The sequence below is a fragment of the Venturia canescens genome, chromosome 11 (genome assembly GCF_019457755.1).
Source record: "Venturia canescens isolate UGA chromosome 11, ASM1945775v1, whole genome shotgun sequence".
NCBI classification, from domain to species: Eukaryota; Metazoa; Arthropoda; class Insecta; order Hymenoptera; family Ichneumonidae; genus Venturia; species Venturia canescens.
In genome coordinates, this window is record NC_057431.1 from 12,302,525 (window position 1) to 12,318,818 (window position 16,294).

Below are 16,294 nucleotides of genomic sequence, written 5' to 3' on the forward strand. Positions count from 1 at the left end.
CATCGACGATTTCCACCTCGTCGTTTTTTTGAGCCAGTATTTGAGACCCATCTCGCTCTCCCTCCCAATCCTGCGGACTTCGTTGTGAGTCTAAGTCCAATTCTCGCGAGCGACTATGCCCTTGGCGACGAGAATGACCCGAGCGACTACGCTCTGAGCGGCGAGAGTAACCTGAGCGGCTACGCTCTGAGCGATAAGAGTGATCTGAGCGACTACGCTCTGAGCGACGAGAGTGACGTGAATGGCTGCTCGAACGTTGTGATCGACCGATAAACTGTCGTAAGCGACTTTGAGACCGACTGCGACGTTCGGATCTTCGTCTGCATTTTCCGTCCGTCCTGTGACGGGTCCGAGAGCGATCCCGACGATGCGGCGATCTTATTGCTCTATAACCTAAAAGGTGAACGAGCATAATGCCAACACCTGCTTTACATCGTTTTTTCAAACAAAAAAAATTTGTTCTATTTTTCATCAAATCAAAATATCCCTTTTCGAGGGTCAGACCCCTAGAGACTGAACAATGCGTGTTGTATCCCTTCGTCAAACGAAGGCGTGCGCCTCGATCAGACCGAAGGCACGATGCCGAGCAATCAAATCGCTAGCACAACAACCAGGTATAGAGACCAAAAAATCTTTACAGCAATTGATCTTTCAGAAAGAGTCAATCTGTTTCGCATCTCTTTTTGCCAAGTAAGCATAAGTTATGCTTTGAACTTACGTTTTTTATACCTCTGGTCGATGTTCGTCACTATTTCTTTTAATCTCTCTACCAAATCCTTATTTTCCTTCTTCTCCCTCGACGCTGAATGATCGTGACTCCTCTTCTTTCCCATTTTTTGCGTTTTTATTAATATTTGCGTATGACGATGCTGACACAAAGCGAAAGAATGACAGTAAACAATATCGCAGACTATGGGTTGCTATGGAACCCATAGGGAGAGAAAAAATTTTACTTTAAAGCTTGTGGCGGCACTGTGAAAGTGAGGGGTACTACACATTGATCTCTGAAGGAAGAGGCGCGAAATACAATTACCGTGGTCGTAAACGATGCTTCAGTTTCGGTCAGCTGGGAGAGACCGGGGATTGAAGCGATGTCGCTTGACAAGCGGATCCTTTTTGGTTATATTTTGAGTAAAACCCACTTACTTTTACGCTGATGCTTAGGGTTTACGTGGATTGTGCTCGACGTCTGCAAGACGGTCCGATCCCTTGTTCTCGGGTCACCCGATATGTAGCCGACGGCGATTAGAGAGAGATGAGTAGAGGATAACAAGTGGAACCGTTGTTCGCGGATATATTCGCGCGGGTGCAATAAAAACGGAACTCCGCGCGTTAAGTATTTAAAACAATAAAATTATATTCAAAATAATGAGTTGATGATGCGATACAATTTTGAATGGGTTTTAATATTTGTCAGTGCGACCAAAGCCGGAGGAGAACCGATCGGTTTCGTTCGTGAATGAAGAGACTCACTACTCTTTTGCATTTTTCTCACTGACTCCGGCTATCTTGTCCGAGTCAGTCGAAAATGCTTAGGCCGAGGTTCCCATGATCTTGGATTGATGCTTCAGCATTTTCTCATGGCAAACCGTCTCACGGCGTTCGTCGCTGCTGATTTGCGTTTTCTTATCGAAGAGACGGACCGCGAGCGGTTCGTCTCTTCGAATAATTATTCTATTAACGTAATTTACTACGTTAATTATTTATTATATTTCTATAGATTCCGTTAGGCAAAAATCAAAACGAATCTCCAGGACGTAACAATAGAGATCGATATACAGGAACATTTTATACGTAACCGGTGATTAACTAACCGTCGACTAACTTTTATGAAAAGTGAAGTTTTTGGAAATGAGACAAATAAATAAAAAGATACGTCTAATTTTTGAACATGTTGAAATGGATCACAGACCCAAGCCCGTACAAAAATCTTTCGCAGTAATTACGCTATGAGTTAAGCTGATTTTGGGTCCAATTTATAACACAAATTGTTATAATTTCAATATTTATGTCGGTCGATTCTGTATGTTTAGCTATGATGCACTGATTTCATAAAATTAATAATTCGAGAGACGCACACCCACGGTTTAATTCTTACCGGTGGCGGACTTCTAAAAATAAACGTATAACACAACTCATGGACAATCTCACGTAAATAACGAAGGCACAAAAAAATATAACAAATGCGGCGGCGGGAAAGCGAAGACACACGTGATACGGCATTTTGTTTATTTGCCCCAAACGATTTGAAGATAAAGATACAGATGTCAAACCATTAAATATTAAGCCACGCCCGAAGGTCGCACAATAAATCGCACGGGACGGGATAATGTTATAGTTTATATGAAAAACAATTGTTCGCCCTGCCTACCGTCAACGTTAGTATTTGATAGCGCGGTGAACTTTAACGAATCGTATTGCTGGAGAGATACAACCTCATAGGTGACCCCATTGGCGACGTCCACGTATGTCCCAGCCGACTGAGATTTCCATAAAAGTGAGCTGGACCCACAAAAACTGCGAATTATTTCTTCTACAAGACTCCAGGAGGGCGATGGAAGCCGAAATGTCCCCGGATTGCACGGCAGATGGTCTTTTTCTTCGTAGAGTAATAGTAGGTGGTGACGGCCAGTTCCGTTCACCGATGATAAAAGGTATATTTCTCGCTGTCGGGATGTCGTATCTCATAGCTTTCGCAGAGATCGCTCACTACCTTCGAAGAGCGTACAGGGCGAACTAATCGACTACCGAAAATCTACCTCGCCGTCTCGTTGAACCGTCAGATAAGTGGGGATGAGAGAAAGACCCAGACTCATTACAAATTGGAAGAGCTTCCTTGAATTAGCTTAAAGCTGGCTTTGTAGGTTATATACCCTGCGAACTCGATAGATGCATTAGCGATGGAACCGGCTCTGTAGTGTCCTCATCATGCAGCTACACCCATCGGTAAACAGTGCATAATGGGAAAAATTTTATCTATCGAAGCTGCTTCTATTGAGTTCGTAATGTAACGTCTCTTTGGCTCCACAGTTTGTTGAAACCGAGAAAAAAATGACCCCTACTACCGTGAATGGCTCTATTGAGAAAAAATATAGACTCGGCGAGTTTCAGGCGAGCAGATAACAGAACTGTCAATGTACCCGTCCCTGGACTCTACGGAGTTTCTGATACTATAAAACTTGTTTCACCGAATGAAATACTTGTTTTCTTTTCTTTTATTTCATAAATAATAATGTGTTTTGCTTTACTATTTCAAAATAAGATTCGAGGAGACACTTGCAGATTCTACGAAGTGCTCAAAAGGTGACTCTGCAGCAGGAAGATGTTACGGTGGTTTCGCAAGAATATCAACGGTCGTTAACCAAGCTCGAAATTCCTCAATGCCTACACTTTTCTTAGATGCTGGTGACACTTACGATGGTAGCATATGGTTTACCGTTTACAAGTGGGAGATCGTATCAAAGTTCTTAAATATATTAGCACCAAATGCGAGTGTAAGTTAATTAAATTTATATCACTAACAATTCTTTATGAGGCTTGGACGAATATCGGTCAGGATCAGAAGAATAATGTGATTGGGGAGACTTGTCTAAAATCCGCACCGTAAAGAACCAAACAAATATTGCGACATTTTAAGTCGTCGGCGATTTACACGATTTACGACTCCGAATGTCATGCCTCAGTTTCCTATTTTAGTTTATACAAATATGTCAGTTTTTAACAAAAAACAAATATGCATAATTATTCTTATTGATATTCTTATTTTTGGAACATTGGAAATGAGGCGTTGCAGGAGAAAAACGCCAAGCCTGTATGATATTGAAAGATAAACTGATTCCATCAAACCCTATTGCATAGAATTTTATTAATCTATTGATCATAAGAATAACTGGTTAATTATTCGTATCCTTATTTAGTCACTAGGCAATCACGAGTTCGACCAGGGGCTAGAGGGTTTAAAGCCATATCTAGCAAGGGCATCGTATCCCATAGTAGCGTCTAATGTGGATCTAAAAAACAACGCTTTATTACCCCGTTCGTCATTGTCAAATAGTACGATAGTGGAATTCAATGGAACGCGGATTGGTATTATCGGATATGTGACGCCAAACACAATGTACGAAGGAAATCCAGGAAATGTCGATTTTTTTGATGAAATAAAATCAATACAGCGTGAAGTTGATAAATTGCGCGCTAACGGCATTGAAATCTTCATTGCCCTTGGTCATTCGGGTATCGATATGGACCTACAAATTGCACGCGAAGTTGATGGTCTTGATATGATCGTCGGTGGCCATTCGCACACTTTTCTTTATACTGGCGAACCACCTGACAGTGAGAAAACTAATTACACATATCCTATAAAGGTCGAGAGGGAAGATGGCTCAATAGTTTATGTTGTTCAAGCCTACGCGTACACAAAATATTTGGGTAATATAACAGTAGGTTTTGACCGAACTGGTAATGTCACAAATATTGCCGGAAGACCTATACTCTTGAACAAAGAAATTGAACAGGTAATTTTTCAAAATTCTTACTTTTCATATAATTCTTTCAGCTCTACATCATATTTTTTATTATGAAAAGTTGAAGGTGTACTTGGTGTGTGTCATATCGCTTCTAATCATTAGTATTCATGGATGCGAAGCAACGAATGTCCACAATAAAATATTTTTCTAGTTTTTGTTCTTAATAACTTATGGCTAGTGATGAAACTGTCAAAGTTCATTCGAAAGTATAAACAATCTCATTTATCGAATGCTCAACATCCTTTAGAAGCTTGAAGGCACCGTAATTAAATCGACGAAATGTTTTTTAACATGAAGTTACTAATAATTGTAGGATCCAGATGTTCTCGCAGAATTGGAGAAATGGCGGGCTCCCGTTACTACTTTGGAAAATACCATAGTAGGTAAAACCAAAGTTTTTCTCGATGGTCAGTGGAATAGCTGCAGGAAACAAGAATGCAACCTGGGGAATCTTATCACAGATGCAATGATCGATTATGTGAGTTTCATAACTATGACTTTTATGAACTTGTTCGGATATTTCTTTGGAAATTTATTCTCCGTGCATATGTATTTCTCTAATTAATATAGCAATCTTATTTTCATAAAATTTAATTGCAGAACCTGAAACATTTCAATGGGTCTGATGCTTGGACCGATGCTGCTATTGCTATTCATGAAAGCGGGTCAATTAGAGCTTCAATACCTAGAACTAATGATGGCAAGGTAGTGAATTTTCATAAAAATACCTGAGTCCATTACTTTCCATTATTCTACGGGAAAGTTTAATAGAATAATGTTTTTCCACATTTTACAGATCACCATGAGCGATATTTGGACAGTTCTGCCGTACAATGACGAGATGATGAAAGTTACAGTCACCGGAAAAGAAATCTTACATGCTCTGGAATGGAGTGTCTATTCACTAGAGCAAAATCAAACTGCAAACTTTAAAGGTGCTTACCTCCAAGTTTCAGGACTACGGGTAAGAAAATCAAGAGATGCGGTAGCGTGTTGACGCCAAGTATTGAAAGAAAAAAAAGAGCCATCGCGAGGATTGCTGCACTCTACTGTACACGAATATGTCGGTTTTATAACTTCAAAACGATTTCAAATCGTATAGCGAAGGTGCTAAACGCCGTGCTATAATAGAGCAGCTTAATTCACGAGTATCGTATACTATAAAAGGTATTATTGAGCAATGAATCCCGGTAACAAAAGACATATAAATTCAGAAATGGCATTTGATAGCGCCGTTTTTTCTGCAGCATGAAGAAAACCAGATAAGCAAGGATCTAGAAATTGTCAAAATTAAAATTTTCCACGAATACAATCCAACCTAATAAAAAAAGGTTTTAGCAAAATTTTAATGACACCATTGAAAAAAGTGATCTCAAAAATAGTTGACAAGGCAGCTTATGAATTTCTTCAATGACGTTTTCATAGTGAATAATCCCCTAGAAAAGGGTACATGCGAAATGTGTCTTTCAAGCGTTAAAGTGTTAAATTCCCAGTGATTACAGTTTTTTATGCGATCAAAAATAATTTTTTATCTTTCATACACAACAAAGTTATGTGCGAAAAATGAAAAATAGTTCGGGATCACTCCACTATCCTCTAAGCCATCCTTATCGGTTAAATCTTTGAGTTACCATTCATCGTCTTCGAAATGCGATACAACGATACGTATGAAAAACTTCCTCAGGAAAATAATAATTTCGGAACTGAAAATAACTTACAAGGACAAATTTTGATTCGTTCAGATGGGCTCGTAAAAACAGGCGAGATTTTTTGTTGGAGCAATAAAAGTAGAAATTATCGACTTCGACGGGTGTCAACTGTCAACCAGAAATTATTCTCAAAAAATCAATGAAACGATTAAAACGTTATATGATACGTAAAATTTTAATAACACTTTTATCTGAATTTTTAGGTGAAATATGATCTGATGCAATCACCTGGTTCAAAAGTATTATACACAGAAGTGCGCTGCACCATCTGTGATATCCCAAGTTTCAGTGAAATCAATATTGAGGCAAACTATACTATTTTATTAACCGGTTATTTAGCCAGAGGTGGAGATGGTTTCAATGTGTTTAAAAAATCGTTGGTTTCTCATACGGGTAAGTAATTGATCAGCTATTCGGTGTAGAAGCATTCATTGATTTTATCTGAATATCAAATCTATTTAAATGTATTGGAATTCTTCATCAATAAATCGAAAAATTTCGGTAAATATTGGATTTGCTAATTGATCAACATTGAATGCCTTTTGCAGAACCCAGATGAAATGATCATTTGGATTTTTCATTACTTTCTTACTACTGTCAGAATTGTTATTTTCAGTATAAATTTCTATTCAGTTTTGGTGTGAAATTTCGAAGAATCCTTCCAACAACCAAAAGTATTTCTTGTAAATTCAAATGCAATAACTTTTTTAAATCAACTTTTAGGCAAACGTATGGACGAAATTCTAATCGAATATTTGCAAAAAATAAGTCCCGTATATCCAGATGTGGAAGGGAGAATAGTAATGAAAACCAAGGAAGATGTTTTTGCTTATAAAAATTGTAAATCTATAAAAAACCAATATGGTAGTTTTAAACAGACGCGTTTCAACAGGCTCGGAGATAGAGGCTGAAAAAGACGAGTAAAAACTTGATGATCACATCTGACAGTTTGTTAAGTACGAAAGTAACAAGGTGGGATACAAGATAAAAGAGTAGAAGATATTTGGTTCATTGTATTATTATGAGTTTATATTTGTAATAAAGTGTGACGAGAGCAAGGTATTACGTGATCGTATATTATACGGTGAATGTTTAATAATCATTAATGTGTAACCCGTCTACTCTTGATGGCATTGGAGTATGAGTGGTGCTGGAGCGGAGCTGAGGCAACAAACGACGAAGAGTCTATAAAGAGAGACTGCAGGTAGGGCAAGAAGTTAACGGTATTCATCTGTACTAGTAGAGTCCTTAAAGTTTCCTTTAATTAAAATTGAGAAGCTCGTTATTAAAAAATTAACACTGACGCAAGAACAAATTTTAAAATAGATGAAAAAAATATTTTCCAATAAACTTCGTTTTGTTGCTACTGCTTTCAGTATATTGTAACTAGTGAAAAATTGAGAGGTAAAAAAAAATTATTGCAAAATGTTATCAATTTTTATAAGGCAACATTTAATTTGTTAATGTTAATTGTTCATATAAGAATTCATTTTCATGATATAATAATAATAATAGCCAATTGATATTATTTCCCGGGAAATTTCTTAGACAATTTCTCTCGGATTACCTGTCAGAATTTCGACAAGATACAATAATTTTCTTAACCTACGAACTCCGCGGAACGAAAAAAAAATGAATTCCTCTCGGCAATTTCACGAAAGATTACGGCTCTTCTTTAACCGAAATTGGACATTAATAAATTCTCTCTCAAAAACGAATGTATTGAATCGATAATTTTTCAATACGAATTCACAAAGTTCAGAGCTCTTTTTCTACACAAAAATTTAGGAAATTAAAAGCAAGATGACGGCTCACCACTATACAGATTCTGATGATAGGAATCCGAAATAAAACCATGGATTTTCTCCACTCGAAATTTCCGGCGACGTCGAACTCGAGATTCCTCCCCTTTGCTATTCGCCAAATTCCAAGTTCATTGCAGCATTGCGTAATTAATTACTAAATTGTTATTCCCATTTATTTTTGTTATTGATGTAGCCAAAAATACGACGAAAAAAATATTATTTTATCAATTACAAAACTATTTTTCACTACCTGTGACGGTCATCACAGTTTCTGGTATTTCAAAGAACCATTTCGATCGAAGAAAAATTCCTACCTACATGGGAATCGAACCGATCTGCCTACCTACCTACATGGTACTAAAAGTTCGCACGCTATCCACTATACTACCACGAAATTGCTTAGAATTAATCCAAAATGCATTATATAAGTTGTGACTTGACTCTCTATAGTGACGAATGGTTCATTTCCACCGATTTTGATGAAAAATGGTATTCGAAAGTTTTTGCAGTCACTGATTACGAATCCGATTACAAATTTTCAAAATTTGTCAAATAAAAAATGGCGGATCCAATAGAGCGGATGACTTTTTCAAAAATCAATCCATTAAGCATAAAACTTGTAACTCACGGGTTTCGGGGTCGCTGATGACGAATCCATTGTCAGATTTTCGAAATTCAAAATGACAAATCCAATCTGGCGGATGAAAATATGATGTTCACTTGCGCTCCAGAAAAATAATGAATTTGAAAAAAAATATGTGATCAGTGTTGCGTAACCTCTCCGAGGTTGATTGTGGTAACTATGATCGTAGATCCTGTTTCTGACTATTTCGTCCGCCATATTGGATCTGATATTTTGAATTTTTTAAATTTGACATCAAATTCGTCATCGACGACTCCAAAAACCGCCAAGTAACAAGTTTGAGGCGAAATTTGATTGATAAGTGGTCTGTCATATTGGATCCGCCATTTTGAGAATTTTGAAAATCTGACATCGCACTCGTCATCAGCGACGCCAGAAATTCCCGAGTCATAAGTTTTATGCTTTATGGACCGATTTTTAAAAAGTCGTCCGCCATATTGGATTCCCCATTTTTAATTAAAAGAATGTTGACAATCTGACATTGGAGTCGTTATCGGCCAAAGTAGCCAATATAAATGACGGTAACTGCGTTACTGTAAAAAAAGTCGGGACTGAAAGGGTTAATAACTTGATTACGAATCCGACATTAGATTTCTAAAGTTAAAAGTGACAGTACCAATATGGCGGTAGTCAAATTCTGAAACCTCTTCAATATTTTTCAAACTTCCAACCTAGAGGTTTTTGATGTAATTTAATTACAAAAAGAAATGTATTGGTAAATCTATTAAAGGGTCTAAAATTTTTGAATGTGTATATTAATTTTTGTTATTATTCTTATTTCTCATTTTTAATAGGCCATTGTTGGAACAAATCACGCATATCCTGCTTTTCAACTTCATATGTATCTTTTTTTCCAAACACCTGCAAATAAATTCCAAAGTTGTACTGTATTTTCAATGTTTTGTTTTCGATAAGTAAATTCATATACAAATGATGTAATTTCCATTTGACAATAGGGATATTACATCATTAGTTCGAAAAATTCTCAAATTTGTTTTGAATTATAAGTATCATTTAAAGTAAAAAGTAAAAAAGGCAGGCCAAGTATTAAAACGTCGTGACCGTAGTTGTAAGTGATTTTCTATATTTGCATTGTCAATAAAAAAATTTGAAAAAATTTTTGACTATGAAAAAATATGAGATCTATTGTAACATATACAGTGAATGAATTACGTTTCCTGAAGGAATTCAGAATTTTGGAAATAAAAAAAATTAGATCATTTTCTAACGTAGCCAAGTACAGTGCATGAATTAAGGTTCCTGTGGAATTCATTCGTATACACTTTTAGCCCTAATTACTCACTTCTTCAGGAAAATTTTCTAGCAAGCGTCACAGAGCAACAAAGGTTTCTAGAATGATTCTGCAATTATTAAGAGATTTTCATCTGCTTTTATGCTACCTCAGGTTATAAACTTAAAACATTTTACACATCATGTTAAAAGAATCTTTTATAAAGAAAAGTTCCATTACATATTACCATAATCAAAGATAGGGGGTGATACTTAGCACACATATATTGTAACGTAACGCTCTTGCCGACCCGGCCTGAACGCCGCCACGCGTCGGTTCGAGCTACCTTATTTTTAAAAGGAGCAGGTATGAACGAGACGAGTGACGAGAATTATGTTGATAAAATAACAAAATGAATGTATTAAACAATAATTTTGTGTTTTTACAAGAATGATACGCGTTTTCAATTTTAATTTTGATTTGTCCGCGTTATTTGACCGAATTAGGCGAGAAAAAACTCGAAAGACCCGGAAAAACGGAGCGTTTTTCTGTATGAAAATCTTTGACCGAATTTCCAAATTTGTTTTCTTTTCTTATTTGTACAATAAAGAACGCTTTATGATTTATCGTGCCCCCTGCTTATTCTATTTTCTTTTCCTGCACACTTTGCATGAGATTTTTCAGACAAAAAATGAAATTCGCAACTTTAACCGGTTGACTGGTGAGCTTTTTTCCAGTTTTTGTGCCAAATCTGGTACGAGCCAATATGTTACCGAAAATCACGATAATTTATTTCTGAGGGTTTTCGAAGTTGCTGATTCCATTTTTATGTGATAAAGCATGAAATTTTCGCAGTGAAAAATTAACAAATTTCACCCTGAACCCTTATTTTTCACATTTTTGGGGGTAGCGAATTTTGCTTGATTTCGATGAAAGAGTGTAGTGTGATAAAAAACTAAAAATTTTCATGTCATACAGCATGAAAATCCATTGAAAAAACGAAAAATTTCACCCTTAACCTTCGATTTTCCCCATTTCCAAGGGTAGTAGGTGAAAATTAAGTTCAAAAATCGACTCAGCGACCCAAAAACCACTGTATACCAATTTTTGTCCAAATCGGTTGAAAATTGAAAAGTTATTTCAATATGTACACTAGAGTGGTCCTTATTTGGGGTTGAAATTTTGTTTCTCAAATCCCCCCCCCCCCTGGTTCGATTCTAAATCACTAAAAAAGGCACCACAACAAAGCTGTGGTCAGTGGGATGATGGGAAAGGGTGCCGGCAAAAGCCCGGTCGTTGTTTCTACTTCAGTCAAATTTGTGTTTGCTTTATCTTTGGCTCCTATTCTTTTTCTATATATAAATCACGTCGAGCCATCCAAGTGTACTCGAAACCCTTGTCAATCGTCATTAAGAACAACCATTCAAGTATTTATTTAACATATAGTCGTTGAAAATTCGAACTACAATATTTTCCCGTATACCCAGGAATAAATCATCAGATGATTTTTTATTCTTTCCTCCTGAATTTCGATAATAGACAACTTTTCTATCGTTTTTCTATTCGTCGAGAGAATTATATATTTAAAAATTTCTAGATCATTACTTCCTCTGATATTTTCTACATGACCTAGAGGTAAACGGTTCTATTTGCATGCTATTACTGAATTTATATATCTGTCGTTTTCGGGATCCATTATTCAAGAACAGCCTTTTTTGAGGGCCGATGAAACGAAGTAGTCTTGTTTCGTAGGCTTATGTCAGTTTGTCGGTGTTTTGATGTGAATTCTTACATCTGAGGAATTTTTTTATAATGTGATAGTCAGGCGCTATGCTGAGAGACACGGAATAAAAGAACTGTTTTGAGAATTTGTTTGTCAAAAGAAAGTCGAACGCAACGTCGAAAGAGTTTTGATGAATAATTCGCAATAAGATGCAATTCCTGAACCATCGGATGATTTATATCAGCATTTTATATGAAAGTTATTAAAGAATAATGATTATTTAAGAAGATTAATATTTGAGGATAGAATTTGTAGTTAAGGTGGCTTGGGCTATGTCAAGAAAACTTAAAAGATATCAGGAAGAATATCGTGATAGCTGGATGCTGTGCCACGAAACATGATATGGGTAGTTCTACAAACGAGGGAATTATTGGCGACTCAGCTTATTTAGAGTCGTAGTTTTTCACAAATCAAAATAAATAAAAGTCAAAATTACTCATTACAATCATTTTCATCTGAAAACTTAAAATTACCCAAATCTATGATGTATTTCTCACGGAGAATAATATTCTAACTATCAAATTCTCAGTCCCCTGTCATGTCCTTTTCGAATGGTTCGAGTGAAAATTTGAAATTATAACTTTAAATAAGGATTAAAGTTGAATTTTTCACATCATTCTGTATCCGAAATAATAATTTTTAATTAAACGACAAATAACTTCTCCATAAATTGAAATTTTATTGAAAAATTTCTCTAGTAAATATTGTCCTTCGGTTTCCTTATCAGTCCCCTGATAAATCAAAATATGTTGAAAATACGAAGAATACTATATACACACATTGCATTATCGCTTTAGCAGCGCGAAGTCTCGAGCGAAATTAGCGCATTATCATGTGTTTTTTTCAATTGTCGGTTTTTTCAATCATTATATCGAATTTGAAGTCGGAGATCGTCTACCAATCAATCAACCTCTCAGTTCCCTGGTTAGTATTTTCGTAAATAAATATTTTATAATTACAAAATTTTCTCATCCTACGGTTCGTAAAATATATAAATTTCAACGTCGGAATGATAAACTTTTTGATAAAGTTTCGTTTTTTCATTTTTATTTATCGAAAACTGGAAAAACATCAGTCCCCTGGTCTCAGTCCCCTGAGTTTTTGAAGAACAGGGGACTGAGAAAAATCCAGGGGACTGATCGAAGAAACAAAAATCAAAAAAAATACCAAAGCGTTGCTTGAAAACAATTGTTCAATCTTTTTTGGAAGACGACAAGTATAGCAGATTGTGCGCAGGTAAAAAAGAATTTGTAACAAGAAAAAAAATTAGAAAGCAGAAACGCTACCGATTAGATACGTTAAAAAACCTCCACAAAGAGTTTTTAAAGTTGGGAAACGTTATTATCAGCTACTCTATGTTTGCCAGATTAACACCATTTTGGATAGTTTCCCCAAAGGTTCCCCACAACTCCATCTGTTGTGACCGGCATAGGGAATCATGCGTCGAAAGAACATGTGAAATCTGCTCTGGAAAATCTATCCCTTTTCATGAAGAGTTTAATGACATGTTGTTAATCCCATACAAACAATGGACATCTTCCAAAGAAAAATTTATTGATTTGAGAACGAAAAAAGAAAAAATTGTAGTCAAACAGAAGCAGAAAGGTTTCGAAATATGTGCTAGAGAACTCGTCACGAAATTAGAGAATGATTTGGGCAAAATCTTGAACCACGAGAGAAATATTTTGCACCAATATCAGTGCATAAAAATGAAAAAAGAATCTCTTACTGAAAAAGAAGTCATGATTCACATGGACTTTTCAGAAAATTACTGCACCAAATATGGTGAAGAAATTCAGTCTTTCCATTTTGGAGGATCTCGTACACAGTTGTCATTGCACACGGTTGTTGTATACTTGAAAGGATCGACTAAATCTTATTGCACCGTTTCATCAAACTTATTTCATAATGTGCCGGCTATTTGGGCTCACTTAAAACCAGTTTTGCAGCAATTGCCAGCAGATATTGAAAATATTCATTTTTTAAGTGATGGACCTGTGACACAATATAGAAACAAGCTCATGTTTTACATTCTGGCTTCCAAAATTTCTGATTTCTGCCCTGAAATTAAGAGTTGGACGTGGAACTACCATGAGGCGGGTCACGGCAAACGAGCACCCGATGGTGTGGGCGCCGTCTGTAAAAGAACTGCGGACAGTGTCGTGGCTTGTGGAGGTGACGTAACGAACCTTTCAAAGTTTTGCCGTGCAATTCAAAATCGTTGCCCTAACATTACTCTTTATACAATAACCAGTGAAGAGATTGAGGACACTGAGAAATTCATTTCGACTGATCAACCAAGTTTGATTGCTTTTGGTGGTACTCTTAAGGTTCATCAAGTACAAGGCAATGCGTTTCGGCCAGGAAAACTTTTCATGAAAAGTTTGAGCTGCTTCTGTAGTACTGATACATGCGAACATTATCGATTGGGCGTTGTAAAGTACTCAAAAGAAACGACATTAAGGGTGGATGATGTTTTTTCAAACAATAATTCCGAAGAATCCGAATGTGAAGATCCCCATAAAAATAATAGTCGAAATTCACCTGTGCCTATGTCCTCTTTGATTGATTCTTCCCGAAACGCAATGCACGAGCAAAATTTGGAGACGCAGCTGACTGAGTCTTTGTCCGTTAATTCGGAAAAATCAATAACGGCCCCTGTATCAATTGAAAACTCCAAAACATCTGACGAGGAAAAAACTAATGTAGAGTTAGAATTGCGAACTCGAAAACGAAAACGGAGTGAGATGAACAACTCGACAAACACCAATGATAAGAAAACGAAGAACCAAAGAAGAGAGAAAAATTTGAAGGCAAGTTTAAGCCCGAAAGAAAAACGAAAACCGAAGGGTAAAGGCAATAAGAGAGAGAAAAAGACGAACGCCAAAGAGAAGAAGAGTACTTCGGATGATTGTCGTTGTTTGATTTGTGGAGCGTTGTATAGCGAAGATATTACGAGGAATGATTGGATTCAATGCATCACTTGTCGTCGATGGGCACAATTTGACTGCATTGAAAGTGACCCTATTTCATTTCAATGTTTAAAATGCTCCTAGGTATCTAGGAATTAAGAGAAAATGTATTTAACACTACTGTTTAATGTAAAGAATAATAAATTCTTAGACTTGTCTACTCTTATATCAGTCCCCTGGACATAATCTCAGTCCTCTGTCTACTAATTTTTTCAAAACAACGATAAAATTATGAGTTTTTTTTTTATTGACTGACCAACTTAATTTGGACTAGAAGACGTTCTACTCTTGATCTTAAGCTACTTTTTACATCCAATATGCACAAAAAATGTCATGCCGGAATAGATTACTTTTCCTTCTCTCGTTTGTAGAACTACCCATATTCGGAACGGTATCGGCTTTCCCAGGGAAATTGTGATAGTTGGACTCTATGCCGCAGAGTCTATAATAGGAAAACACGCAGAGATTACAATAGGAAGAAAGATTCGAATAAAATGATAAATAACCGGCCCCAGCAGAAAAACATCACTTTTATATAAAATGCCTTTTTTTCAATCGATTCGAACTTGCCGGCACCATTTCTCATCGTCCCATTGACTCCAGTTTTTCGTGGTGTCTTTTTTTAGTGATTTAGAATCGAACCAGGGGGGGAATTTGAAATTAATGATTGACAACCGATGTCCTGGAATCCTAACCGCTTGAGCCTGAATTTTTACGCTTCCTGGTAATTCAAGAGTGTTGTACGCTTTTGTTTTTACAATTTCTCAATTTATGATCGCTTTGATGCTATACAAACTTTAGTCTTACCGCAGCCTCTTGAATTAATGCTTTCATTCGCTTGTTATTTGTTTTTATTCGTTATAATTTATTATAATTTGTTCGGATGATTTATTTTGACTTTGGTGTCGTGCAATGGCCCAAATGGACAACGGATTATTGATTTCGTCAATTTATAATGGATTCTAAAACTAATTAATTCATTCGACCCAACCAAATCGGATAATTTCCACAACAATCTTGAATTTAATAATAATAAATCATAAAATCAATTATTTATCGCCTCTATTCTCAATAAACCCAAAAAATGCTAGGTGGAAAGTTTGTGCTTGACCACGGCCCTCAAACGTCGCCGAATGGCGCCAATGTTCAAAAATACAAGACAGGTTAGGATGTGAACCCCAGACCACGGGCTCGATACGTCGCCGAGTCTCGCCAATGTCCCGTGCAACGAAATTCGGAGGTTTTTTAGGTTATTTGGAATGGACCCTGGACTACGGGGTCGATACGTCGCCGAGTCTCACCAATATCCCAGGCATCCAAAGGAGTAGTAGGAAAAAGGATTTTTTGGTTGTACTAGAATAGAGTGTATTTTTCTATTTGAGTCTGGTCTAGTTCTTCTAGAAGATCCGAGTTGGTTCTAGAGGTAGGGTGAACTGCCTGCCGAATGAGCCGTCCACCGACTCTTATACCCCGTTCCCCACTCTAAAATCTCTCAAACGCCGAATTTCCCTGTTTCGGACGTGTTCTGCGCATTCTTTTGTAACGGGCTTCTCTATTGGCTCGCTACCATATTTCGCGCCTTGTTATTGGCTGATCGCTATTTTGTCCGATGCGCCGAATTC

General features: G+C 36.7%; 1 protein-coding gene across 1 annotated transcript; it reads left to right on the top strand.

Annotated features, from left to right (window-relative positions):
• The first annotated feature begins 2,467 nt into the window (after positions 1-2,467).
• On the top strand, positions 2,468-6,797 carry LOC122417751 (protein 5NUC-like). The gene is made up of 8 exons (XM_043431547.1): positions 2,468-2,724; positions 3,263-3,494; positions 3,918-4,517; positions 4,843-5,007; positions 5,130-5,234; positions 5,326-5,493; positions 6,442-6,631; positions 6,787-6,797. The coding sequence occupies exons 1-8, from the start codon at positions 2,468-2,470 to the stop codon at positions 6,795-6,797; spliced, it is 1,728 nt and encodes a 575-aa protein (XP_043287482.1).
• The last annotated feature ends 9,497 nt before the right edge of the window (positions 6,798-16,294 follow it).